General features: G+C 44.5%; 1 protein-coding gene across 3 annotated transcripts; it reads left to right on the forward strand.

The window, feature by feature from the left end:
• Window positions 1-2,577: 2,577 nt before the first annotated feature.
• LOC121548823 (nuclear receptor coactivator 7) lies at window positions 2,578-24,043 on the forward strand. Of its 3 annotated transcripts, none has more exons than XM_045210220.1 (17): window positions 2,578-3,135; window positions 5,870-6,026; window positions 9,376-9,536; window positions 12,983-13,053; window positions 13,515-13,622; window positions 13,709-13,810; window positions 13,903-14,028; window positions 14,112-14,296; window positions 14,859-14,965; window positions 15,152-15,784; window positions 15,871-16,033; window positions 16,157-16,307; window positions 16,522-16,644; window positions 16,788-16,940; window positions 17,020-17,115; window positions 17,237-17,310; window positions 23,468-24,043. In XM_045210220.1, the coding sequence occupies exons 2-17, from the start codon at window positions 5,989-5,991 to the stop codon at window positions 23,601-23,603; spliced, it is 2,427 nt and encodes an 808-aa protein (XP_045066155.1). In that variant the 5' UTR covers window positions 2,578-3,135; window positions 5,870-5,988; the 3' UTR covers window positions 23,604-24,043. The 3 variants fall into 3 exon arrangements, with proteins under 3 accessions (XP_045066155.1, XP_041716351.2, XP_045066154.1); XM_041860417.2 differs by having other exon boundaries at window positions 2,580-3,135; window positions 14,826-14,965; XM_045210219.1 differs by having other exon boundaries at window positions 2,580-3,131; window positions 14,826-14,965.
• The last annotated feature ends 1,659 nt before the right edge of the window (window positions 24,044-25,702 follow it).

Below are 25,702 nucleotides of genomic sequence, written 5' to 3' on the forward strand. Positions count from 1 at the left end.
AAGCTAAATTATAATGCAACTGTGGCTATATTCTAATGCAACTGTAGCAAATTTAGATTACTTCATCAAAACATTAAAAATACAAAACTATAGCCAAAAGTATGCGAACACCGCTTGTCGAACATCTCATTCCAAAATCATGGCCATTAATATGGAGTTGGTCTTTGGAAGGCTTTCCACTAGATGTTGGAACATTGCTGCTGGGACTTGCTTCCATTCAGCTACAAGAGCATTAGTGAGGTCGGGCACTGATGTTGGGCGAGTTGGCCTGGCTTGCAGGCGTTCCAATTCATCCCAAAAGTGTTCGATGGGGTTGAGGTCAGGGCTCTGTGCAGGCCAGTCAAGTTCTTCTACACCGATCTAGACAAATCATTTATGTATGGACCTCACTTTGTGCACAGGGCATTGTCATGCTGAAACAGGAAAGGGCCTTCCCCAAACTGTTGCCACAAAGTTGGAAGCACAGAATCCTCTAGAATATCTTTGTATAGACCATTTTCTAGTACACAACAAACTGAGGTCATGCACAGAGGCGCGGCAGTAAGAAAGCCATCGCCATCTGCGCCCATTCAACATAGCCTACATTTACGTTTTTATTACTCCTAAACAAAATAACTTTTTTGGGTTCTCATACGCTTACAGTTATGTTTTGATTCTTACTTGAACAGTCGCTAAGATTATATTTGGTTGTGAACTTTGCAAAATAACAATTGTTAGCTAGAATGCTAACGCTTGTTGATATAGGCTGTAGCAAAAGCTAGCCAAAGAGCCATTTTACTGGTTGAAGTTTAAGTGTTTTTTAAGTATAATGCAGTTGATTTGCAATGATGAAACAAACATTATATTAAGCAGGACATTATATTAACTGCTCCAAAGTCCAATGGCTGCTAGCTTTACACCACTCCAGCAGACGCTTGGCATTGCACATGGTGATCTTAGGCTTGTGTGTGGCTGCACGGCCATGGAAACCCATTTCATGAAGCTCCTGATGAACAGTTATTGTGCTGATGTTGCTTCCAGAGGCAGTTTGGAACTCGGTAACGAGTGTTGCAACCAAGGACAGATGATTTTTAATGCGCTACCCGCTTCAGCACTCTGTGGTCCCATTCTGTGAGCTTGTGTGGCCTACCACTTCTGGGCTGAGCCATTGTTACACCTAGAGTCGTTTCCACTTCACAATAACAGCACTTACAGTTGACTGGGGCAGCTCTAGCATTGCAGATATGTGAAAAACTGACTTGGAATGGTGGCATCCTATGAGGGTGTTGTTGAAAGTCACTGAACTCTTCAGTACTGCCAATGTTCCTCATGGAGATTGCATGGATATGTGCTCGATTTTATACACCTGTCAGCAACGGGTGCAACGGGTGTGGCTGAAATAGCCGAATCCATTAATTTGAAGGGGTGTCCATATACTTTTGGCAATGCAGTGTAGTTCTGGTGTGGGCTATTTTAAATGCAGATATGGCTGTGTGCGCATTTGATACTTTAAATGCCAAACATCGGTCAAATACTATTAGAATTTAACCCACTGTTCCCCGGGCGCCGAAGACGGGCATGTCGATTAAGGAAGCCCTCCGCACCTCTCTGATTCAAAGCGGTTGGGTTAAATGCGGAAGATACATTTCAGTTGAATGCATTCAGTTGTACAACTGACTAGGTATCCCCCTTTCCTACCACTTTCCCTTGTATCTGACTATTTTAATAGCAGTCTTTGCAGATCGAACAGCTAGGCTGCAGTCCAAACACGTTATTTTTACCCACTCAGCCCTTGCGCTAGTCACTTTCCCTCGGGGGAATACCCGTCGAAACCGGATGCAGTTTGATTGCCATGTTAAGTGAAGATCCAATTGACTAACGTTGCCCCCCTCGATTTAGTGAGTGAACAACTTTGGTCACTTGCGGGGTTGATATGACCCACAATTCAATGCAAACTGTAGTCACATGTCAAACTCTGGTGCCCGCGAAGTCTCAGATTTAGTCAACAAGGCTGCATTTTCGGCTGGACCGAAAAAGTATGAAGCTAGCTTGCTAAAATATATATATAGACGTTGATTTTAGCGTTGGCAAATCGGCTTAGTCTCGCAGTGAAGAGCCTATAAAACGTAGCTAGATTCATAAACACTTTTTGGAATTCTGAAATATATTGGAATAAATGGCCAAACTATAAAACTAGCTAGCTACCTGACAGTTGTTTTTAAGCTCAACTTCAAGATTTCCACCAAGGACGTTGCCTCTCCGATCATCACTCCCTCTCTTGGGCAAAGGACTGAGGGTTTAGGGCAGAGGGCTTTCTACTTTGAGTTTGAAACGCAGCCCTAGATTGTTAATGCACGAAAGGGCACTGTACACGCGTAAACGGCAAATGTTTGAAAATTGTGAAATGGATCAGAGAGGGTTTATACTCCGCCCAAAATCAGTCCCCGAAAATAAGACTACAAAGTTAGTAATTTGTGTATGGAGGTCAATGATAGTGGGGAATTTGGTCAACCAAAAATGTAAATACACATTTTCTACGTGAGCCTTATTTGATCGAATATACGTTTCGTAATGGTTACGAATGAACTGACATGAGTGGACGCACGTGGCATTTAGGCAATGTTATTATCACGCGTATCTTCCTCTTATTGGCTAGAATGGTCCCACCTGCCTCCCATTTTTGAGGACATGCATTTCCTTTGTTAGAGCGGTCACTCGACTATCTTGTCACTATATAACATATTTGTCTGGAATGGTCGTAATTGCGTTATTTAGAATTATGAAAATGCATAGTTGCACCTAGCTAGCTTGGATAATATATTTAAATGTTTTTATGCATGCATGTCCACTACTTGCAAGTCGTAAACATTAGTGTTGTCAACCAAGCTACTGAATTCATCCATCTATTTTTTTTCTCCGCCTTTTGTTACGGTAAACAAACTCTGGCTAATGACATCAGCTGTCAGTGTTGTCTTGTGTGGACCTTGTCCCGTCTGCGTAGATAAGTGTCCACTCTCTCGCCACAGCTTTGCAGCAGCATACATGCTTACAGAGAGCAGACTCCTGTTGTTTCCATAATCATCGGGAAATCTCCGTTTTTTTCTGCACCACTGCCAGGGACAAGTTAAGCAAGAAAAGCAGGATGTAGAAAAGTGGGTAAGTAACTAGCTTTAGCATGTATGAACTATCTTGACTAACTACGAAATATATTGACTAGCTACCTAACTAGCTCTCATTATAAAATCAACAAGCTAGCTAACGGTTTATGGGAAGGTAGATTAGAGCTAAATTAGTTAGCTCATATTTTTCTGTTGTGTTGCTGTTTAACTTTGTCTCTAACGTTAGATCTCTTTTGTCTGCCGATATCGAAAGGCCCAATGTTGGCTGTTTAATTTCTGCTGCACCTGTTACAGACATCAATATGCAGTTATTGTAAAGTCCCTAACTAGTTAAAGGTATTCAGAGATAGCCTGGTTGCCGTCTCTGTTCAGCTATTCTTCTTCTTCTTCATTGAGGTTTAACGGCGGTTGGCATCGAATAAATGTTGCATTACCGCCACCAACTAGACTGGAGTATAACTCCCTTATACTTTGCTTGAAGAAAATAAAAGAAGTAAATCAACAAATACGCTACCACCTAACCCTACACTCACTAGAAACCCACCACCCTACTCCACTAATTCAGAGATGCCTCTTCTGGTAATGCAGTTGCTCAGAGTTACTACAAGCCATTTGCTAAGGTTGTCATTGTTAGCTGTTGCAGTGGTTCAGGATAAGATACACCCTTGCCAAGTACCTCAACTCCTCCACGGAATTGAGCGCAGACACGTTTTTTAAATGAACCTCTGTCTCCCCTCGAATCGCTATGTAGGCCATACTTCAAAAATGTCAATTCTTAAACCCTTATTGTGTACCTGTGTTTGTATTCTGTTGCATGCATTTCTTTTTTTGGCTGCTGAAACGGTGACTGAGTTTATCAGGATGTGTATAGGAGATGTTGTGCCCACTGTGACTATTAAAACCTACCCTAACCAGAAACCGTGGATAGATGGCAGCATTCGCGCAAAACTGAAAGCGCGAACCACCGCATTTAACCATGGCAAGGTGACTGGGAATATGGCAGAATACAAACAGTGTAGCTACTCACTCTGCAAGGCAATTAAACTGGCAAAACATCAGTATAGAGACAAAGTGGAGTCGCAATTCAACGGCTCAGACACATAACGTATGTGGCAGGGTCTACAGACAATCATTGACTACAAAGCGAAAACCAGCCACGTCGCCGACACAGACGTCTGCTTCCAGACAAGCTAAACACCTTCTTTGCCCGCTTTGAGGATAACACAGTGCCACCAACGCTGCCCACTACCAAGGACTGTGGGCTCTCCTTCTCTGTGTCCGACATGAGTAAGACATTTAAGCATGTTAACCCCCGCAAGGCTGCCAGCCCAGACGGCATCCCTAGCCGCATCCTGAGAGCATGCGCAGACCAGCTGGCTGGAGTGTTTACGGACATATTCAATCTCTCCCTATCCCAGTCTGCTGTCCCCACTTGCTTCAAGATGGCCACCATTGTTCCTGTACCCAAGAAAGCAAAGGTAACTGAACTAAATTACTATTGCCCCGTAGCACTCACCTCTGTCATCATGAAGTGCTTTGAGAGACTAGTCAAGTATCAAATCACCTCTACCTTACCTGTCACCCTAGACCCACTTCAATTTGCTTACCGCTCCAATAGATCCAAAGACGATGCAATTGCCATCACACTGCCCTATCCCATCTGGCCAAGAGGAATACCTATGTAAGAATGCTGTTCATTGACTATAGCTCAGCATTCAACACCATAGTACCCTCCAAGCTCATCATTAAGCTCGAGGCCCTGGGTCTGAACCCCGCCCTGTGCAACTGGGTCCTGGACTTCCTGACGGGCCGCCCCCAGGTGGTGAAGGTAGGAAACAACATCTCCACTTCGCTGATCCTCAACACTGGGGCCCCACAAGGGTGTGTGCTCAGCCCCCTCCTGTAATCCCTGTTCACCCATGACTGCATGGCCAAGCACGCCTCCAACTCAATCATCAAGTTTGCAGACGACACAACAGTAGTAGGCTTGATTACCAATAATGACGAGACAGCCTACAGGGAGGAGGTGAGGGCTCTTGGAGTGTGGTGCCAGGAAAATAACCTCTCACTCAACGTCAACAAAACAAAGGAGATGATCGTGGACTTCAGGAAACAGCAGAGGGTGCACCCCCCTATCCACATCGACAGGACCACAGTGGAGAAGGTAAAAAGCTTCAAGTTCCTTGGCGCACACATCACTGACAAACTGAAATGGTCCACCCACGCAGACAGTGTGGTGAAGAAGGCGCAACAGAGCCTCTTCAACCTCAGGAGGCTGAAGAAATTTGGCTTGTCACCTAAAACCCTCACAAACTTTTACAGATGCACAATTAAGAGCATCCTGTCAGGCGGTAACACCACCTGGTATGGCAACTGCACTGCCCGCAACCGCAGGGCTCTCCAGAGGGTGGTGCGGTCTGCCTAACGCATTACTGGGGCCAGACTACCCGCCCTCCAGGACACCTACAGCACCTGATGTCACAGGAAGGCCAATAGGACATCAACCACCCGAGCCACTGCCTATTCACCCCGCTATCATCCAGAGGGCGAGGTCAGTACAGGTGCTGTAACTCTGAGACTGAAAAACAGCTTCAGACTGTTAAATAGCCATCAGTAGCACATTAGAGGCTGCTACTGCTGATGGACCTGTGCTATTAACTATCACTCAACTCGCCCTAACAGTCTGGTGGCGTCGTTGGCTGTTTGGTACACTGCTGCAGCCTACGCAGTTACTCCGCTAATTCCCTTCATTCATTTCTCTCCTCCCTTAGGATAAGGTAGAGTGCAGTGCGAAAAGGAAAGGAGCGGAGAGGGGATAGTCTGGACGTTCTGCCCACAGGCTCGGAGTGTGTATGTGTTAGGGTGCATGCAGCATTAGACCACCGCACTGATGGAGACGAGAGAGAGGAAGCCTGGCTACTTTGCCAGGTAAGTGAAAGTTGTTTCTGTGTTTAGCCTCTGTTAGGCCGAAGTCTTGTAGTGTTGTGTTTTTAGAGACAGCCTGTGTGTTACCTGCATGTGGCAACTATGTTTTGCTTCACAATGTGTGCACGGCGTGGCAGCACTGACTGACATCCCAATTTGTCATTGTTTGTCACGGTGTGTTAAAATCAAATGACATTTTATTGGTCGCATACACATTTAGCAGATGTTATTGCTGGTGTAGCGAAATGCTTGTGTTCCTAGCTCCACCAGTGCAGTAATATCTAACAATTCACAACAGTACACACAATTTGAATTCCGAAATGTATAAATATTAGGACGAGCAATGCCGGAGTATAAATATGTGTACGTATGTGATGGGATGTACAGTGAGGGGAAAAAAGTATTTGATCCCCTGCTGATTTTGTACGTTTGCCCACTGACAAAGACATGATCAGTCTATAATTTTAATGGCAGGTTTATTTGAACAGTGAGAGACAGAATAACAACCAAAAAAATCCAGAAAAACGCATGTCAAAAATGTTATAATTGATTTGCATTTTAATGAGGGAAATAAGTATTTGACCCCTCTGCAAAACATGACTTAGTACTTGGTGGCAAAACCCTTGTTGGCAATCACAGAGGTCAGATGTTTCTTATAGTTGGCCACCAGGTTTGCACACATCTCAGGAGGGATTTTGTCCCACTCCTCTTTGCAGATCTTCTCCAAGTCATTAAGGTTTCGAGGCTGACGTTTGGCAACTCGAACCTTCAGCTCCCTCCACAGATTTTCTATGGGATTAAGGTCTGGAGACTGGCTAGGCCACTCCAGGACCTTAATGTGCTTCTTCTTGAGCCACTCCTTTGTTGCCTTGGCCGTGTGTCCACAACCCCTTTTCAATGCCCTGGCTGAGGGAAGGAGGTTCTCACCCAAGATTTGACAGTACATGGCCCCGTCCATCGTCCCTTTGATTCAGTGAAGTTGTCCTGTCCCCTTAGCAGAAAAACACCCCCAAAGCATAATGTTTCCATCTCCATGTTTGACGGTGGGGATGGTGTTCTTGGGGTCATAGGCAGCATTCCTCCTCCTCCAAACACGGCGAGTTGAGTTGATGCCAAAGAGCTCAATTTTGGTCTCATCTGAACACAACACTTTCACCCAGTTCTCCTCTGAATCATTCAGATGTTCATTGGCAAACTTCAGACGGACATGTATATGTGCTTTCTTGAGCAGGGGGACCTTGCGGGCGCTGCAGGATTTCAGTCCTTCATGGCGTAGTGTGTTACCAATTGTTTTCTTGGTGACTATGGTCCCAGCTGCCTTGAGATCATTGACAAGATCCTCCTGTGTAATTCTGGGCTGATTCCTCACCGTTCTCATGATCATTGCAACTCCACGAGGTGAGATCTTGCATGGAGCCCCAGGCCGAGGGAGATTGACAGTTCTTTTGTGTTTCTTCCATTTGCGAATAATCGCACCAACTGTTGTCACCTTCTCACCAAGCCGCTTGGCGATGGTCTTGTAGCCCATTCCAGCCTTGTGTAGGTCTACAATCTTGTCCCTGACATCCTTGGAGAGCTTTTTGATCTTGGCCATGGTGGAGAGTTTGGAATCTGATTGATTGATTGATTGCTTCTGTGGACAGGTGTCTTTTATACAGGTAACAAGCTGAGATTAGGAGCACTCCCTTTAAGAGTGTGCTCCTAATCTCAGCTCGTTACCTGTATAAAAGACACCTGGGAGCCAGAAATCTTTCTGATTGAGAGGGGGTCAAATACTTATTTCCCTCATTAAAATGCAAATCAATTTATAACATTTTTGACATGCGTTTTTCTGGATTTTTTTGTTGTTATTCTGTCTCTCACTGTTCAAATAAACCTACCATTAAAATTATAGACTGATCATTTCTTTGTCAGTGGGCAAACGTACAAAATCAGCAGGGGATCAAATACTTTTTTCCCTCACTGTATACACACACACACACACACACACACACATGTACGCAGACTCCGTACATAGTCTCAAGTGCAGGCTGACAACACGTTGATCCATGCACTCATTACATCCCTCTCCTGTGTCTCCGAAATGCATCCCAAACCTTTCAGGCTAGTGCTAGGCTAACATCAGTGTTGCATGGAGAGGAGACTATAGCCAGAGGAGAGGGAACATGGAGGGAGGAGGGACCTCTTGGCCACAGCTAGCATCCCCTCTCTTCCTGTCAACTGAGCAGGGTGCAAAGGCCATTCAGGACTGCAGAGTGCTCACAAACAGAAGAGACACTGTGAAATGGCTGCCTGTTATGTCACCAAATTATGTTGTCATATGGCCTCCATGACTTGGACAGTCATAGGATGGCCCAAACACCGGTCCCAGGTGATTTTAGATTATGAATATTCTTTATAAAGTATTTTGTGTCCCGGTAAATAGCTGAAGCATGAGAAATCCAGTAGTGATGATGGAAGCATGAGAACCTGGCTCTGTCTGTTCTGTTGCTGCTGTTTTTGGATGAGTTGTTTATGTTTTACATTATCTGTGGCTGTGCTTGAGTGATTACACAGGCAGGCCAAATATTGCTCCGCAACCAGGATAGAGAAAAAGCAAGAGTGGGACAAAATGGTAGAGAGCCAAAGGAAATCTATACATTTCGCTTGTGGAGATGTCCCTGTGTGAAACAGGAGGGCTGTGTGGCATGTGCTGGTGAAATCCTGAAACGTTTACCAGATGTGTCTGTTGCTCTGCTGTATCCGTAATTGCAGAGAGGCTATTAAAAGACCAGAGCTGTATCCGTCTGTCTCGTGTCTCCAAACCTATTGATCCACTGCCCAGTGCTCCTCCATTAGAGACGCTCTCGCTTTCTATCTCTATCTCTCTGCTTCTTCATTTTCACACATCCTTTGTCTGTACAGCATTGGATTTCCTTGAATGTTGACTTCCCTACCTCCTCTCTCTCTTTCCAACTGTTTCTATACTGGGCCTACCCTGCCTGGGCCTTGTTTACAACCTGTTTCAGTCGGTCCCGTAGGCCTAGCACTACCCCTTTGTACACAGGTTGACTCTAGCTTTGTTGTAGCTTCCACTGTTTGGTGTCGCTTCCCCTGTTAATGAACCCAGGCAAGCAGGCAGGGGTGGGAGACGCCATGACATCATCGCCTGACCTATCAATGATTAATCAGAGAAAAGGACAGAGGATGAGAGGAGCAGAGGGTGGGGAGGAAGGTTGGGAGAGAAAGTGAGCAAGCAAACGAAAGCAATGTTTTGAAGTTTGTTTCACAACCTAACAGGAAACTTTAATTGGGATTGAAATCAAATGTTTATAAGGCTGAGTAAACAGATTGACCTCCTCCATATCCTCAGGCTGAAGAAGCGGCGACAGGTCAAGCAGAGCCAATCAGAGAAGGCAATGGCTGAGCAGAACCCGTCGGATTCGTCCTCAAAGATGCCCATCATCTCCTGCCCAGACCCTACTTTTTCTGAACCCCTGGAGAGGATGAAACCTAACCCACCTGGAGGCTCAGGTAAAGCATGCACACACACAGGAACTTTCCCTAGGCACAGAGGCACATGACCCCCTGTTATGAACAGAGGGTCAGAATTATCATCTTATCAAGGAAGTTGTATAACTGACCAGATTCTCTTCTGTTCTTAGTTTTGCCTGTTTTTTTTTGGCAGCTTTTAGGACAATGTGATGAACATCCTCAGCTCTCCCTTCAGATTCCTGTGGTTGGATGGAGGGACTGCCAGTTGGCAGGCAGAATGCTCCATGTTTTGCAATGGCATACCACATTATCATGCTGACATTAGAAGTGTTCTGCGTATGAAGGAGTAACTAATATAAAAATAATAATTTGTGAACATATTCCTGGCACAACAAGTAGCCTAATAACTCTAATCAAATGTCGTTTTAATCTAACAGTTTATTTCTGTCAGTGTTGTTATTGAACTAAAATGGCAGTCTCCTTCAATGACAGACAGGTCTTCTATAGCTAGTCCAGGCCTTGACAACCTTCTAGCCCCTTTTTTTTTTTTTTTTTTTTTTACCTTCCGAAAGCTCAAGTCACTTCTCCAAAAACAGTCTGTAACACCATGTTTACATCCTTGTATGATGCAAGGAACCACTTTACAATGCATTACGATCTTTTTTACATAGAGAATCAGACAAACATGTAGGCTACACTCTTTGCATATTCAAGGCTGTCTCAAAATATAACACTGCCCCCTTAACGCTATCCTGGAGGATGGTTTGCCACCCTTGGTAGCCTGTAAAATATTGCAACGTTACAATTACAACCAAATACTTTTTATGTCTTTATAAAATAATTAAAGGCGTAAAATATGTCGAGGACGGTTCAACAGACTCTGGGACAGTTCTGGGACTGTGACGACAGAGACATAATTCATACAACTACTGCATATTTAAAAAATAATGAAAGCAATGAGGCTGATGCAACAGATCAGACCGTTTAGCTTAAAATGCTGATACAGGTTTATTTATTCATATTATAAGCTCAGCAATGCGCACATGGCTGTAGGCTACACGCAAATGTTCCAAAATGCAATTAGCAGGAAAACACCGTTCTCAAGTGCACCACATGCGCAAGCGGTCTCGTGCGGTTTCATGTGATAGAGATGAAAATATCCTTTAGAAATTAAGATAGAGGGGAGATGTAAAGATGCATCAACTAGCATGGGATACTAATATGACTAGGATTGTGCCTTTGGCTGCTGGACAATATTAGAAAGTTGATTTGAAAACCAATAGAACATGAGGGTAATGCTGGTTTCAATGGCATATGAAGTGTTGGCTGCCTGGTCAAACTGAGCAATCGTGGGAGAAGGGCCTTGGTCAGGGAGGTGACCAAGAACCCGATGGTCACTCTGACAGAGCTCCAGCGTTCCTCTGTGGAGACGGGAGAACCTTCCAGAAGGACAACCATCTCTACAGCACTCCACCGATCAGGCCTTTACGGTAGAGTGGCCAGACGGAAGCCACTCCTCAGTAAAAGGCACATGACAGCCCGCTTGGAGTTTGCCAAAAGGCACCTAAAGGAGTTTCAGACCATGAGACACAAGATTCTCAGGTCTGATGAAAACAAGATTGAACTCTTTGGCCTGAATGCCAAGCGTCACGTCTGGAGGAAACCAGGCTCTGCTCATCACCTGGCAAATACCATCCCTACGGTGAAGCATGGTGGTGGAAGCATCATGCTGTGGGGATGTTTTTCAGCGGCAGGGACTGGGAGACTAGTCAGGATCAAGGGAAAGATGAATGGAGCAAAGTGCAGAGAGATCCTTGATGATAACCTGCTCAGGACCTCAGACTGGGGAGAAGGTTCACCTTCCAACAGGACAACGACCCTAAGCACACAGCCAAGACAACGCAGGATTGGCTTCGAGACAAGTCTCTGACTGTCCTTGAGTGGCCCAGCCAGAGCCCGGACTTGAACCCGATGTAACATCTCTGGAGAGACCTGAAAATAGCTGTGCAGCGATGTTCCCCATCCAACCTGACAGAGCTTGAGAGGATCTGCAGTGAAGAATGGGAGAAACTCCCCAAATACAGGTGTGCCAAGCTTGTAGCGTCATACCCAAGAAGACTCGAGGCTGTAATTGCTGCCAAAGGTGCTTCAACAAAGTACTGAGTAAAGGGTCTGAATACTTATGTAAATGTGATATTTCAGTTCTTAAAAAATAAAAACACTTGCAAAAATGTTAACCTGTTTTTGCTTTGCCATTATGGGGTACTATGTGTAGATTGATGAGGGGAATGTAATCCATTTTAGGATTTTGCTGTAACATAACAAAATGTGGAAAAAGTGAAGGGGTCTGAATACTTTCTGAATGCACTGTATTTATGTAATTAAAAGTCTCATTCAAGTTTGACTACATTTACTGCACCTTCCTCATGTAATGTCATCATCATCAGTTTGGACATGAGGCTGAAGCCAATATGCATATCACCTATATACGTTGACATGTAGGCTTGATTATTTGTTTACATGAAAAATAGATTTTAATATTACTCCAATGTTGGCCTCTGATACAATTCTGATCAGAGTAATTGTGTGATTTTTTTTTATTGTTTTACTTTAAATTTATATTTTTGTCAGACAATTATTTTTCTTGTCCCATACAAGAGTTAATGTTGAGCACTGTAGTCTGTAAAGCATAGAGACCTTTCATTAACCCCGTGTTGACAGTGTTAATCTACTAGCCACAATAGTGGGTTAGTACCAGGCCAGCTGTGTAAACTGCCGTCAGTAAGCTAATAAAACCCTGTCATTTTTCTCTCCGGCCCAGTGTGGGCATCTAGACAAAGGAACCCACATAACCCTGACAGACCACTCACTGAGGGACAGACAGAGCTCTGTCCTCTCCAGGCCTGGTTATAAAGGTTTCAAGCTAAGGCCTTTTACAGTCTGCAGCCTTTTAATTCAGAGGTTGTTGCGTAATGGCTTTACAAACATAATGTAATTAAATCAGAGCCGATATCCCCATAATCCACTGACCAAGGAGTCTATGTAGGCCTATACTGCATTCACTCAGAGCTACAACAGTACGCAGAAAGGAAACAAATTGTTATTCTATATTATTACTATTTCTCGATCTGATAAAGCTACCAGTCACTATGCAGTAGTGAGTAAGTGACAGCTCTGTACCAGAGGTGATCTCTCTGAATGTACAGTGACCCACAGCTGGACTCCTCACAGCTGTACAATGCTGAGTCATCCCTCCACTGTTTCTGTAGGAGCTGGAGCACTGTACTGGAGTAGAGGAAATAGTGGGAGGGTGTTTTTAATAAACTGGCACTGGCAATTAGTGAGCGAGAGAGGGTTTTGATTCCAATATAGCTCTATTTAAAGTACTATTGTGTTTGTGAATACATGCTTTTGTGTTTCTGATTGAGCTGCTCTATGGCGGTCATCTCTCTATACTGTGTCGGTGACCTATGGCTGTCTTTCAGATGGCAGCAGCAACACGAGCAGCCAGGCCAAGCGAGAGAAGAGGAGGCCCCCCGGGACAGTGGAGTATACCGTTAGTACAGGCTGCCTCTGTGATGCCTCACTAACTCCTCTCTCACACTACAACTCCCATAAACCCATGGGGTTCTGACTTCAAAGACTGGCTTAGGAAAGCAATGTGGACAATAAACCTCAACCATTTTCTTCAGCAAATACAAGGGTGTATTCATTACGTCTAGCAATGGAAACCGTTTTCCATTTAAGAACCAAACGGAAGCAAACTGAGCGAACGGAACAGGGAGGGACCTACCTGAATTTGTCCAATAGAAACTCATTTTCGTTGCAAAATGTTTTACGTTTTGGAGTCAACAGTTTCTGTTGCAAAACGTTTTGCAACAGAATCGGCTTAATGAAGACACCGAGTTGTATGCTTTGCAAGATTTCTGCAGATTTTGTCTCATGCTGCATTTTGCTTTGGGTAGATTGATACTTTTGGTAATCAAGAATAACCAAGGACTTAACTTCATGTTACAGGTGGGACTCCAGGAATCTCTAAGCAGCATCTCTCTGAAGTTTAACATCACCCCGAACAAACTGGTGCAGCTCAACCGCCTCTTCTGCCGCATTATCTATCCTGGACAGGTGAGGTTTCAGCACATTACACACCACTTCATGCTTTAAATCTTGGCTTTCTGATTGGCTAACATGCCTGTCCTTCACCCTTGCAGAAGCTGTTTGTTCCTGACTTGGGCCAATCGGGTGCCGACTCTCAGTCTGTGGGTTCTTCTGACCCCGCCTTCCCCAACGGTCTATCAGAGAAGGTGTCACAGGTAAGTCATTCTCCTTTTTAAGATAACCCATACTAAAGTCATCTCTGATCCTGGTTCTGTGCTTGTCCTTGCTGCCTGGCGATATGTTACAGGATGCAGACTCCAGCGGCAGGTCAGTAAGACCATTACGACGGGAGCTGTCTCCCCCATCCGAGGACGAGAGCCCTGCCACAGTCAAGTACATTAAGATGAGCTGCAAGTACTTTACTGACGGAATGGTAAGTGGCCACACCGTAGGCCATTTTGTATTAAAGACCATCACCACCACAACAGACTCAAACTCATGTATTTTGTCTCCCAGGGTGTGGTGGGAGGGGTGATGATCGTGACGCCCAACAACATCATGTTTGACCCTCACAAGTCGGACCCACTGGTGCTCGAGCACGGCTGTGAGGAGTACGGCCTGCTCTGCCCCATGGAGGAGGTGGTGTCTGTGGCCCTCTATGACGACATCTCCCGCATGAAGCTCAAGGACACACTGCCATCGTAAGAACCAACCCTGCCATCTTGAGAAGCTCTTTCACATTCTGTCCATCTTTCACTCCCTATTTAAACTAGCCCTTTCCCCCTTTTTGATCTTATCTTAACCTTGCTTTTCTTACTTATTCTTCAAGCGTCACACTTTTTCTTCTTGCTGTTTCTACCTCTTTCTGCACTCCTCTCTCTCCCTTGTTCTTTCTAATCCCTCTGAGGTGGAAAGGTGAACTGATTTGCCGAGCTCATACTGTAGGGTTTCCGGTACCAGATTCTAGGGACAGACGACTCGCATTCATTTTTGTCTTTAGTTTTTGAATGATCTATTATATTTTATTTTGTACTGGTTAATTGTCTCGTTTACTATTATTTGTACTATTATTATTTAGCCTTTTGAAATCCCTTTTTATTTTGTCCTGTTTTTTCAGTTGCATTTTCTTTCTGTTCATTTATGATTTCCATTTATTTTGTTTATTTTATTTGTTGCATTTTTCCCATCCTGCTTTGTGGGGTGCGTGTGGTGCCCCCTGACGCCCTACAGAGACCTACCCCAGGATCTGTGTCCTCTGTACAGGCCCGGGGAGTGGGAGGAGCTGCCGTCGGAGTGCGACCTCTACGAGGCGCTGGACCCCAAACGACCCATCGTCCTGGACGACATCAACTCTGCCCTGTCAGAGACTGGTATGACTGGGAGATGACACACAATGACTTGTATTGGATCAGGATAAATCATGGCAAATGAATTTGAATCATTACACATGTGTAGTTAAAAAGAAATCAAAACAAATTAGCTTAAGCATAATAATAATGTAGCAATATTTTGATCCATGTGGTCATTTTAATAACACAGCATTTCTTATATCCCAGTCATAGGAAGGGCAGCGTGTGAGCCAGCAGACCAGTCTCCATCAGATGAGGGTTTCACAGAGCTGGAGCTTCCCTTGAACGGGAGCACTGAGGAACCGAAGAGCGGATCCAGACCACCTGCCAGTGCTACCAACCAGGACCAGCAAGGAGAGCCCCCAGGATCTAATACCCCTAAACGGGTAAAGTCCCAGGACCAATCCCTCTCTGACCCAATCCCACTGACCTGGCAGAGAGGGGAGGAGGAGGATGAAGGACTGGTACAGAACAGCTCAATTGAGGACACGACAGAATCATTGCCTGTCTCATCAGAGACTGAGAAAGACCGTGAACTCTTGAAGGAGAAGCCTGCTAGCCTAGCCACAGTCCAAGACAAAAACTCTACAGGGCAACTAGTGAACAGTGTTAGCATTAGCGAACAATCAGAATCAGCAATGGACCAAAACAGGAAGCTGAGCTTCAGTGAGACCGCTGAGGCTCTGGGAAAATGTAGTTCTCGGGAACCCAGCCCTCCAGGCGAGCTGCAGAACGGACCAGTGGTAGAGGAGTGGCTGAGTGAGGAAGAGAAGCAGAAGAGGAGCAACAAAGCGGAGGTGAAGTCCTGGCTGCTGGAGAGGATGCAGGCGCCCATCCAAAGTGAGTGTTCACAAACACTTTACTAGCATTTTGTGTGGTTTCTTGTATTGCAGTGTTTGAATATTTTAAAATAAATCTCTCTGCAGACATGCTGCTGTCCACGGAGGAGAAGAGTAAGACCCCTCCCATGTTCCTTTGCCTCAAGGTGGGCAAGCCCATGAGGAAGTCCTTCGTCATTACCCGGTCATCCAGCCCCGCCCACACGAGAGGAAAACAGCCGGAGTACTGGTTTGCTGTGCCCCAGGAGAGGTGAGAGGTCAACCAATGAGACCACAGTCACAGCCAGAACCTCTTTATGACAACTGGTGTGTATTCACAATTTTATAAACTTTCAATAAATGTTCTGAATCATAAATGTGTGGTGTGTTTCAGGGTGGACCACCTATATGCATTTTTTGTCCAGTGGTCTCCTGATGTGTACGGTAAGGAGGCCAGGGAGCAGGGCTTCGTGGTCGTGGAGAAGGAAGAGCTCAACATGATCGATAACTTCTTCAGTGATCCCGTGACCCCTCGCAGCTGGGAGGTGAGTTCACACGGCATGATCCCTCGGATGAGTGTATTTTGACTGTGATGTTATGTTAACATTGTGGTCAAGGGTTGTGTGACTTTGTGGTTGTGTGTGCGTTTTAGAGTGGGTGGACCAAGCTGTGTTCAATGTTTGGACTAAGAGTTTTATCGGTTGAGTATGATTTGACTGTACGGTTGAGGTGTCTGACAGTACATGGTTGTGTTCGTAGATCATCAACGAGGCGAAGCGCAGGCAGAGTTTTGGCAGCTACGAAGGGGAGGAGCCTTCGGGGGATCTACTGCCCATGCTCAGTGACCCCAGCGCTCTGCTACAGGACACACACATAGAGAAGGTACACACACGCCATGACTCACAAAACACTTTCAATCAAGAAAACGTACCCACTGCAAGAGTGTGTGACTTCACCTACACAACCTATGCAGAAATGCACATCGACAAACACTTCCCTGAATCTGTTTTTCTCTCTCCCCACAGCTTGCGTGTCGGCTGCCGGCGCGGGTGCAGGGGTATCCATGGAGACTGGCTTACAGTACGGTGGAACACGGGACCAGCCTAAAGACCCTGTACAGGAGCCTATTGGATGTGGACAGCCCTGTGCTACTGGTCATCAAAGACATGAACAACCAGGTACACACACACACTGACAATGGTGCCCAATTTTTATTGGACTCTTGAGTTTTTAATTTATTCTCTCTCCCCCCATTAGTTGTTTGGGGGATACTCTACCCATCCCTTCAGAGTAAGTGAGCACAGCTATGGCACGGGAGAGACCTTCCTCTTCAGCTTCTGCCCTGAGATCAAGGTCAGACATACTCCTATTTATGTGTTTTATCCTCATACCTATGTTCAAGTTCAACACTATATGAGCTGTATGTCATTGCTTTGCTCCCTGACTTGTTATGGGTTGCTTTTCCTTTGCTCAGATGTACAACTGGACTGGGGAGAACTCCTACTTTGTTAAAGGCAACATAGATTCTCTTCAGATGGGAGGAGGAGGGTGAGTGTATTTAAATATATGTGGTTGAGCAATGTGAGACTATCTTTGTGAGAAGCACTGCCCTTGCAAACACATTGGTGGGGAAACAGCTGTTGGCTCAGCAGGGAAACTTGCTATATAAAGGCTGAAGGCTATCTTATAAAATACACATTTCAAAAAATATATTCAGCCTTTATGCTATTATCTACTTAAATTATTACTTTTAAGATGCAGCCACCACCTGTGATAATTGGTGATATCACAATGGTGATTTTTCTAACAGCATCTACTCCTCATCTTTTAGATTGTGTAGGCAAAGTTAATATTATTTCACACCTTGATTTATCTAATTTGTCTATGAAAAATAATCAGCTGCATGCGATTGAACAAGCCGCAAGAAGCGTGCGCTCCTGGCTATTTTAAATAAAAAACGTGCACATATTCGATAGAAGAAACAAAGAAACAGAAAGAAAAGTTATTTCAACCTTTTTTAATAATTCAATGTATTTAATTTTCTCTAGAATCTAATTATAATAGCCTATAATAAAACTAGACCTACGATGTTTCCTTGAAAAGTTGACTCAAACAGCATATGTTGGATAGAAATTGGCTTTCGTAAGGTGCTGCGCAGATTCATTCATTTTCAGCACATTATGAGGAGTCTTTTAGGACATATTAGAGATTCTGAATTGCGGCTTGCTGTGGCCGACCCCCTTGAACATGCTATTTGTGGCGATTGGAGAAGTATTAGGCTACTAGTGATAAGCAACCATTTGTAAAGTGTGTACCAATGGGCTACAGTTGCATTTTTTCGAGGGATATATGACTGACTTGCACAGGTAGGAAAGTGTCCAGACGACTGTGTGCTGATTGCCAGTAGGCTAGGTGTGAATGTTCTGAAAGCTTAATTCTAATAAATAATCTGAATACAATCAGAACCCCATGGGCCATGGGCCATCAGCGGGAATGAGATGGTGCGCTAAACGGCAGCATCGCAGACAAACATCAACGATTTATAAAATGTTCATATTGATATTAGACGTTAGCCTAAACTGTGAAAACTGTTCATGGTAAAACAAATCCAAAATAATGTATGCGATTGCAAAAATCGAATGCTTCTAATCGAAAGAGTCATCTTAACTTGATTCGTCATTAACGTGGTTCTTCAATAATTATTGGTTCTTCAATAATGATGCATATAGGCAGAGGTGGGTAGTAACGAGTTACATTTACTCCGTTACATTTACTTGAGTAAGTTTTTGAAAAAATTATACTTCTAGGAGTAGTTTTAAATCACTATACTTTTTACTTTTACTTGAGTAGATTTGTGAAGAAGAAACTGTACTCTTACTCCGCTACATTAGGCTACAATGAGGTCGTTATTTTTCTTTTTACCTCTTTGGTATTCTACGCGTCATTGTCTTTATCCCCCCGCATATGCCTTATTTTAATGTTTTATTTTGACAGAGAGAGAGAGAGACTTCCGCTAAAGCTCTACCACGTGACTGTGTTTCACCAATCAAACGTAGTTGTGCAGTCTCGTCACTTTACCATACTCAATCTCAGTGGCGGGACGGGTTGGCTTTACAGTCATAGCAACACACAAAATGTCAGAATTAGCCGTCGGCAATGCAGACACAGACGAGGAGGAACACCCCGCACCCCCTGGCCTCATATTGAAAGCATGTTTACCTAAGTAAAAGTGCGAAAGAACAGCTACATTATGCGGTGTCTTCTGTGTCTACCAAAACAAACGGACATTTCAGCATTCAAGAACTCAACATCTAACTTGAGGAAACATGTAGCGGTAAGTTTCTAAATTCGTTTTTTTGCTGTGGATAGGCGAATGTTTGTCTTTTAGGTTACATATGTTTTAAACATTTTCTATATATATATATATATATATATATATATATCCACATTTGATGTGATAATAAGTCTCTTTTAATGTCTTGATCTCCCTGTAGCCTCACAGATTTTTTTTTTTTTCCACAGAGGATTCACCCCAACAAACTGGCAAAGTACACAGACTTACTAGAGAACCACAGAAAGCGTAAGTCCTCCTCTTCCAGTGATACTCTTGTGAAAAATGCAAAAATCACAGCCTTTGCTGCCCCAGGGCGGGTAACACAAGCAACGCTTGACAAGCTGATGCTAAATTTTGTATGTGAGGCCAACCAACCATTTTCTGTGGTTGAGCGCCATCCTTCAATACTTTGATAGAAACCTTGCAACCTCATACAGTAATGACAAGGAAAACGTTATGCACAAGAATACAAGAAGCTGCAAAACACAAGAAGAGCATAATCATCAAAAAGCTGAGTGCTGTGAACTATGTTGCTAACGTAGCTACTTAGGTGTCACCTGTCACTGGATAGACAACACCTCACTGGAGAGGCACTCCACATTGGCTTGTAGACCTGTCAAAGGCTCGCACACGTTTGATGTCCTTGCTGCTGCATTAGAGGAAATACATTCTGAGTACCACATCAGGGAAAAAAGTGACCAGGACGACAACAGACAGTGGCTCAAACTTCCTTTCGATTATATGGTGAGGAGAAAGAGGAGGAAGCCATCAATGTACAAGAGGAGAGTGACTCCACCCCTTGATGATGCAACAGAAGATCAGAGTGAGTCAGAGGTGGAGTATCAAGATGTCTGCAATTCTGGATGACAACACAGGCCTTGAGTACCAACTTCCAAGGCACCAAAAGTGTGCATGCCATCTCCTCAATCTTATATCCACAGTTGATGCCACTGCTGCAGGAGGAGCTGCAAAGCGAAACCTACAAGAGGCTGTCTCGGTCTGCTTTTTGCAAAATGTCATGCTCTTTGGAATAAAACCAGCAGGTCAAGCATGGCTCATGAAACAGTGGAACGTGAATGCAAGCTGCAGTTTCTCCGACCCAATCAGACACGCTGGAGCTCCCTGTTCCTCGCTGTCCGTAGAAAGGATTGTGCGCATTCACCGAGAGCAAGGAGAACAAGCAATTCGCAATGTCTGCACAGCATTAAAGATAAAGATGTAAGTTGACAAAATGTATATTTTGTTTTTAAAGAATAATAAAAGTAAATAAGCCTTGCTGATTAATGGGTGAATCCACTTGTCTCAAGTAACTACGTTTTCTTTGCATGGTGGTGTGACAATTGTGGATGACTTGAATGAAATATATATATATATATATATTTTTTGTATTTAACATGTACAATGCATAATAAAGACATTGTACCAGAAATAGCTATAAGTAATTGTTTTATCGTTACATCTTTTATAGGTTCAATCCAGCTGAAAATGGGTTTTTTGGTCGAGTATGCTGCTGTGATGAAGCCTGTTGCCATGGCCCTTAATATCCTCCAAGGGGAATAATCTGTGCATATGGGCCTCCTGCTGCCAACACTTTACCAGTTGCGGGACAAGCTGAAGAAGTTGGAGTCAACTTGCAAAATGTGTACACCTCTTGTTCACGCCCTGCAGCAAGGGATCCAGAAACGTTTTGGAGACGTCATAAAAGAGCCTGAGCTGATTGCAGCAGCAATACTCCTACCAAGATTCAGAACATCCTGGACCACAGAGGAGAACATCTTAAATGCTGGTAAATATGCTTGTTTATCAGATTCAAATGTGAACCAGTAGACATTGACCTGTATAACTCTGTATAATGTTACTGTCATTTAGGATTATAGTGTGTCAGTGACAAACCACAGGGTGGCAATATAGTTAGTGTGACTTTTTTTTTTGCTGACTTTTCTTGTTAGATATTGGAACTGCAAAGTAAACATAATGCCCGATCTACAACTACATCACTCTCCTCTAATGCCTTTTAGAGAACATGCATTCAGCTTAATTTGTGTTCTGGGATACTAGGCCTGCAATATTGTTTTATTTGGCCATCTATCATGGACTGGTGCTTTTTCAGTTGATGTGTACTGCTGCTCTTTTCCTCTGCTCAGTGAGATGTGCAGTGTGGCCTAATCACAGATCAGAGTATTCATTTCTAGGCACACAGAAAAAGGGCTGTTGCTTGCCATGCAATACAAAGGTACTGAGTAGCCTAATCCCTATTGATTTTTTACTTGCTTCCTCTGCATAGCTAATACTTGATGGATGTGCATTTGGTATCCAGCTGTGTAGTTGTTGGCCTAGTGATATTGTCGACCGTCAGCTGATCCAGGAAATAGTTTTATGAATGACAGTCAAGTGACAAACTGTTGTGATAAACCGCGCGATGCAAAAACAGCCTAAGTGCGCGAAAAACGGTGTGGAAGAATGTCCAGTATATTTTGGTGCTTCATTCGTTACGCCCGTGAAGACGGTTATTCCGTGATCCACGTTGGATCCAACACCTATACATTGATGTTGATAATCTGCTATTGTCTGCTTGATTTATAGCAGGGACTAGTTCGATTTAACAGAAAGCATCAAGGTCATGAATTCGTGTTTTCATATGTTTCTGTGCGTCGATTGGACACTGAGTCTACTGTGGGCAATTGTGTAGGATAGGCTATTGGCAACACCTAACGGTATTTTCCTTTCTATTATTTAGGACATTAGAAGTCCAATGCAGCCGTTTTTATCTCATTAGTATTTCTGGGTAACAATAAAAAAAATAAAAAAATAAAGGCTTCTTAGCAAAGAGCAATATCTCAAGCAAGATTTTTGCCAGGACTGTCTGGGAGTGGTCTGAGTGGGGAGGGTAAAACTAGCTGTTATTGTCTGAGAGGTTTGGAACTCTTTTTCTTTCTTATTGGTCTATTAACTAATTTACCGCCTGGCAGGCCAAAACTCTATACCAAAACAGGCAGAAATGTCTGTCTTTTCAAACAGCTCTTACAGTAAAGGGGCATTATCATCATTTTCACAATTTCACAGAAATATACTGAACAAAAATGTAAACGCCATGCTCTACCAACTGAGCTACATCCCTGCCGGCAATTCCCTCCCCTACCCTGGACGACACTGGGCCAATTCGAACCATTATCTCTAGTGGCACAGCTAGCACTGCGATGCAGTGCCTTAGACCACTGTGCCACAGAAATGCTGTTAGTGAGCATTTCTCCTTTGCCAAGATAATCCATCCACCTGACAAGTGTGGCATATCAAGAAGCTGATTAAACAGCATGATCATTACACAGGTGCACCTTGTGTTGGGGACAATAAAAGGCCACTCTAAAATGTGCAGTTTTGTCACACAACACAATGCCACAGATGTCTCAAGTTTTGAGGGAGCGTGCAATGGCATGCTGATTGCAGGAATGTCCACCAGAGCTGTTGCCAGATAATTGAATGTTAATTTCACTACCATAAGACATCTCCAATGTCGTTTTAGAGAATTTGAGAGTACATCCAACCGGCCTCACAATCGCAGACCACATATATGGCATCGTGTGGGCGAGCGGTTTGCTGACGCTGTGAACAGAGTGCCCCATGGTGGCGGTGGGGTTACGGTATGGGCAGGCATAAGCTACGGAAAAGAACACAATTGCAATTAGATTTTAAAAAAATCTGTGACTAACAGATGCATATCTGTATTCCCAGTCGTGAAGTCCATCGATTAGGGCCTAATGAATTTATTACAATTGACTGATTTCCTTATTTGAACTGTAACTCAGTAAAATCTTTGAAATTGTTGCATGTTGCGTTTTATATTTTTGTTCAGTGTATATATAAAACACAGGAAAATATCGTTTTTGACTGCACTGGGCCTTTTAGGAATGACAACAAATGACAGCTTATATACAAAAAAGATCTGTTGATCAGGTTATGAAATGGCGTGACAGACATTTTGATGTCCATGTATCACCTGAAATAGCTAGCCTATTAAATTATAGGCTATGGCTACAAAGTTTTCGCCCCCACCCCTACGGAAACCTCTTTCTCAAAGCTAAGGATCCGGATCACGTTATGTGCATGTGTTATTTTACACACACTACACAGCTACTGCTCACACTCCACCTCCCTTTACGTTTCTCTATTTACTCACCCTCTTCTGAACCATGATGATGTAGCCCATCTCTGCCTCATATTTCTGTACGCAGTGTTGTACCCTCGCTGTCACGTTTTGCTTGACAAAAAGCCACGTAAACGTCTTTGTGTGACCTGCTCTCTCTCTGTTGAAGTCAACTTGTAGTTGCCATGTCGTTATGAGTTTGACTGACCTTTTCCTGTCTCTCTCCCTAGAGGTCAGATAGGGCTGTGGGTGGACGCTGACCTGCACCACGGCACCACCTCCAGCTGTGCCACATTCCACAACCAGCCCCTCTCCACCCAGAAGGACTTCACCATCCACAGTGTGGAGGTCTGGGCCTTCGAGTAGCCTCCCTCCACCTCCAGTCTCCCCCAAACCCAACCCACACTGGGGGGGAACCAAGACCTAGCTTCAACGCCCACCCCTTTACCAGAATGGGGAGCTGACGATTTGACATGGTTTATGCCAGCCGGTTTGATGTGGTTGGACCTGGTTTGTCCTGGTGGTGGATGTGTGAAAATCTGTGGCTGGTTTATTTCCCTTTCACTCTATTTGTTACATTAAGGTTCTCGCATGCTTCCTAGTCAAAACGTGGCGTGCCGGTTCACGCATTTATTATGACGAGATTTTGAAATTTTTGTTCGTTTTGGTGTTTGGCAGGGTTTTTTTCCAGCTGTTCACACACAAGTCTAAGTTCGGTAGCCTAAGTCTACTCCCCTTCGTCGGTGATTGGTCAACAGTAGGGATTCATCAAATCAAATTTTATTGGCCACATGCGCCGAATACAACAGGTGCAGACATTACAGTGAAATGCTTACTTACAGCCCTTAACCAACAGTGCATTTATTTTGAATAAAAAAGTAAAATAAAACAACAACAAAAAGGTGTTGAGAAATAAAAGAGCAGAAGTAAAATAAAATAACAGTAGGGAGGCTATATATACAGGGGGGTACCGGTGCAGAGTCAATGTGCGGGGGCACCAGCTAGTTGAGGTAGTTGAAGTAATATGTACATGTGGGTAGAGTTAAAGTGACTATGCATAAATAATTAACAGAGTAGCAGCAGTGTAAAAAGATGGGGTGGGGGGGCAGTGCAAATAGTCCGGGTAGCCATGATCAGCTGTTCAGGAGTCTTATGGCTTGGGGGTAGAAGCTGTTGAGAAGTCTTTTGGACCTAGACTTGGCACTCCGGTAACGCTTGCCGTGCGGTAGCAGAGCGAACAGTGTATGACTAGGGTGGCTGGAGTCTTTGACAATTTTGAGGGCCTTCCTCTGACACCGCCTGGTATAGAGGTCCTGGATGGCAGGAAGCTTGGCCCCAGTGATGTACTGGGCCGTACGCACTACCCTCTGTAGTGCCTTGCGGTCGGAGGCCAAGCAGTTGCCATACCAGGCGGTGATGCAACCAGTCAGGATGCTCTCGATGGTGCAGCTGTAGAATTTTTTGAGGATCTGAGGACCCATGCCAAATCTTTTCAGTCTCCTGAGGGGGAATAGGCTTTGTCGTGCCCTCTTCACGACTGTCTTGGTGTGTTTGGACCATGATAGTTCGTTGGTGATGTGGACACCAAGGAACTTGAAGCTCTCAACCTGTTCCACTACAGCCCTGTCGATGAGAATGGGGGCGTGCTCAGTCCTCTTTTTTTTCCTGTAGTCCACAATCATCTCCTTTGTCTTGGTCATGTTGAGGGAGAGGTTGTTATCCTGGCACCACACGGCCAGGTCTCTGACCTCCTCCCTATAGGCTGTCTCATCGTTGTCTGTGATCAGGCCTACCACTGTTGTGTCGTCGGCAAACTTAATGATGGTGTTGGAGTCGTGCCTGGCCATGCAGTCATGGGTGAACAGGGAGTACAGGAGGGGACTGAGCACGCACTCCTGAGGGCCCCCCGTGTTGAGGATCAGGGTGGCAGATGTGTTGTTACCTACCCTTACCACCTGGGGGCGGCCCGTCAGGAAGTCCAGGATCCAGTTGCAGAGGGAGGTGTTTAGTCCCAGGATCCTTAGCTTAGTGATGAGCTTTGAGAGCACTATGGTGTTGAATGCTGAGCTGTAGTCAATGAATAGCATTCTCACGTAGGTGTTCCTCTTGTCCAGGTGGGAAAGGGCAGTGTGGAGTGCAATAGAGATTGCATCATCTGTGGATCTGTTGGGGCGGTATGCAAATTGGAGTGGGTCTAGGGTTTCTGGGATAATGGTGTTGATGTGAGCCATGACCAGCCTTTCAAAGCACTTCATGGCTACAGACATCAGTGCTACGGGTCGGTAGTCATTTAGGCAGGTTATCTTAGTGTCCTTGGGCACGGGGACTATGGTGGTCTGCTTGAAACATGTTGGTATTACAGACTCAGTCAGGGACATGTTGAAAATGTCAGTGAAGACAATTGCCAGTTGGTCAGCACATGCTCGGAGTACACGTCCTGGTAATCCGTCTGGCCCTGCGGCCTT

This window comes from Coregonus clupeaformis, chromosome 33 (assembly GCF_020615455.1).
Source record: "Coregonus clupeaformis isolate EN_2021a chromosome 33, ASM2061545v1, whole genome shotgun sequence".
NCBI classification, from domain to species: domain Eukaryota; kingdom Metazoa; phylum Chordata; class Actinopteri; order Salmoniformes; family Salmonidae; genus Coregonus; species Coregonus clupeaformis.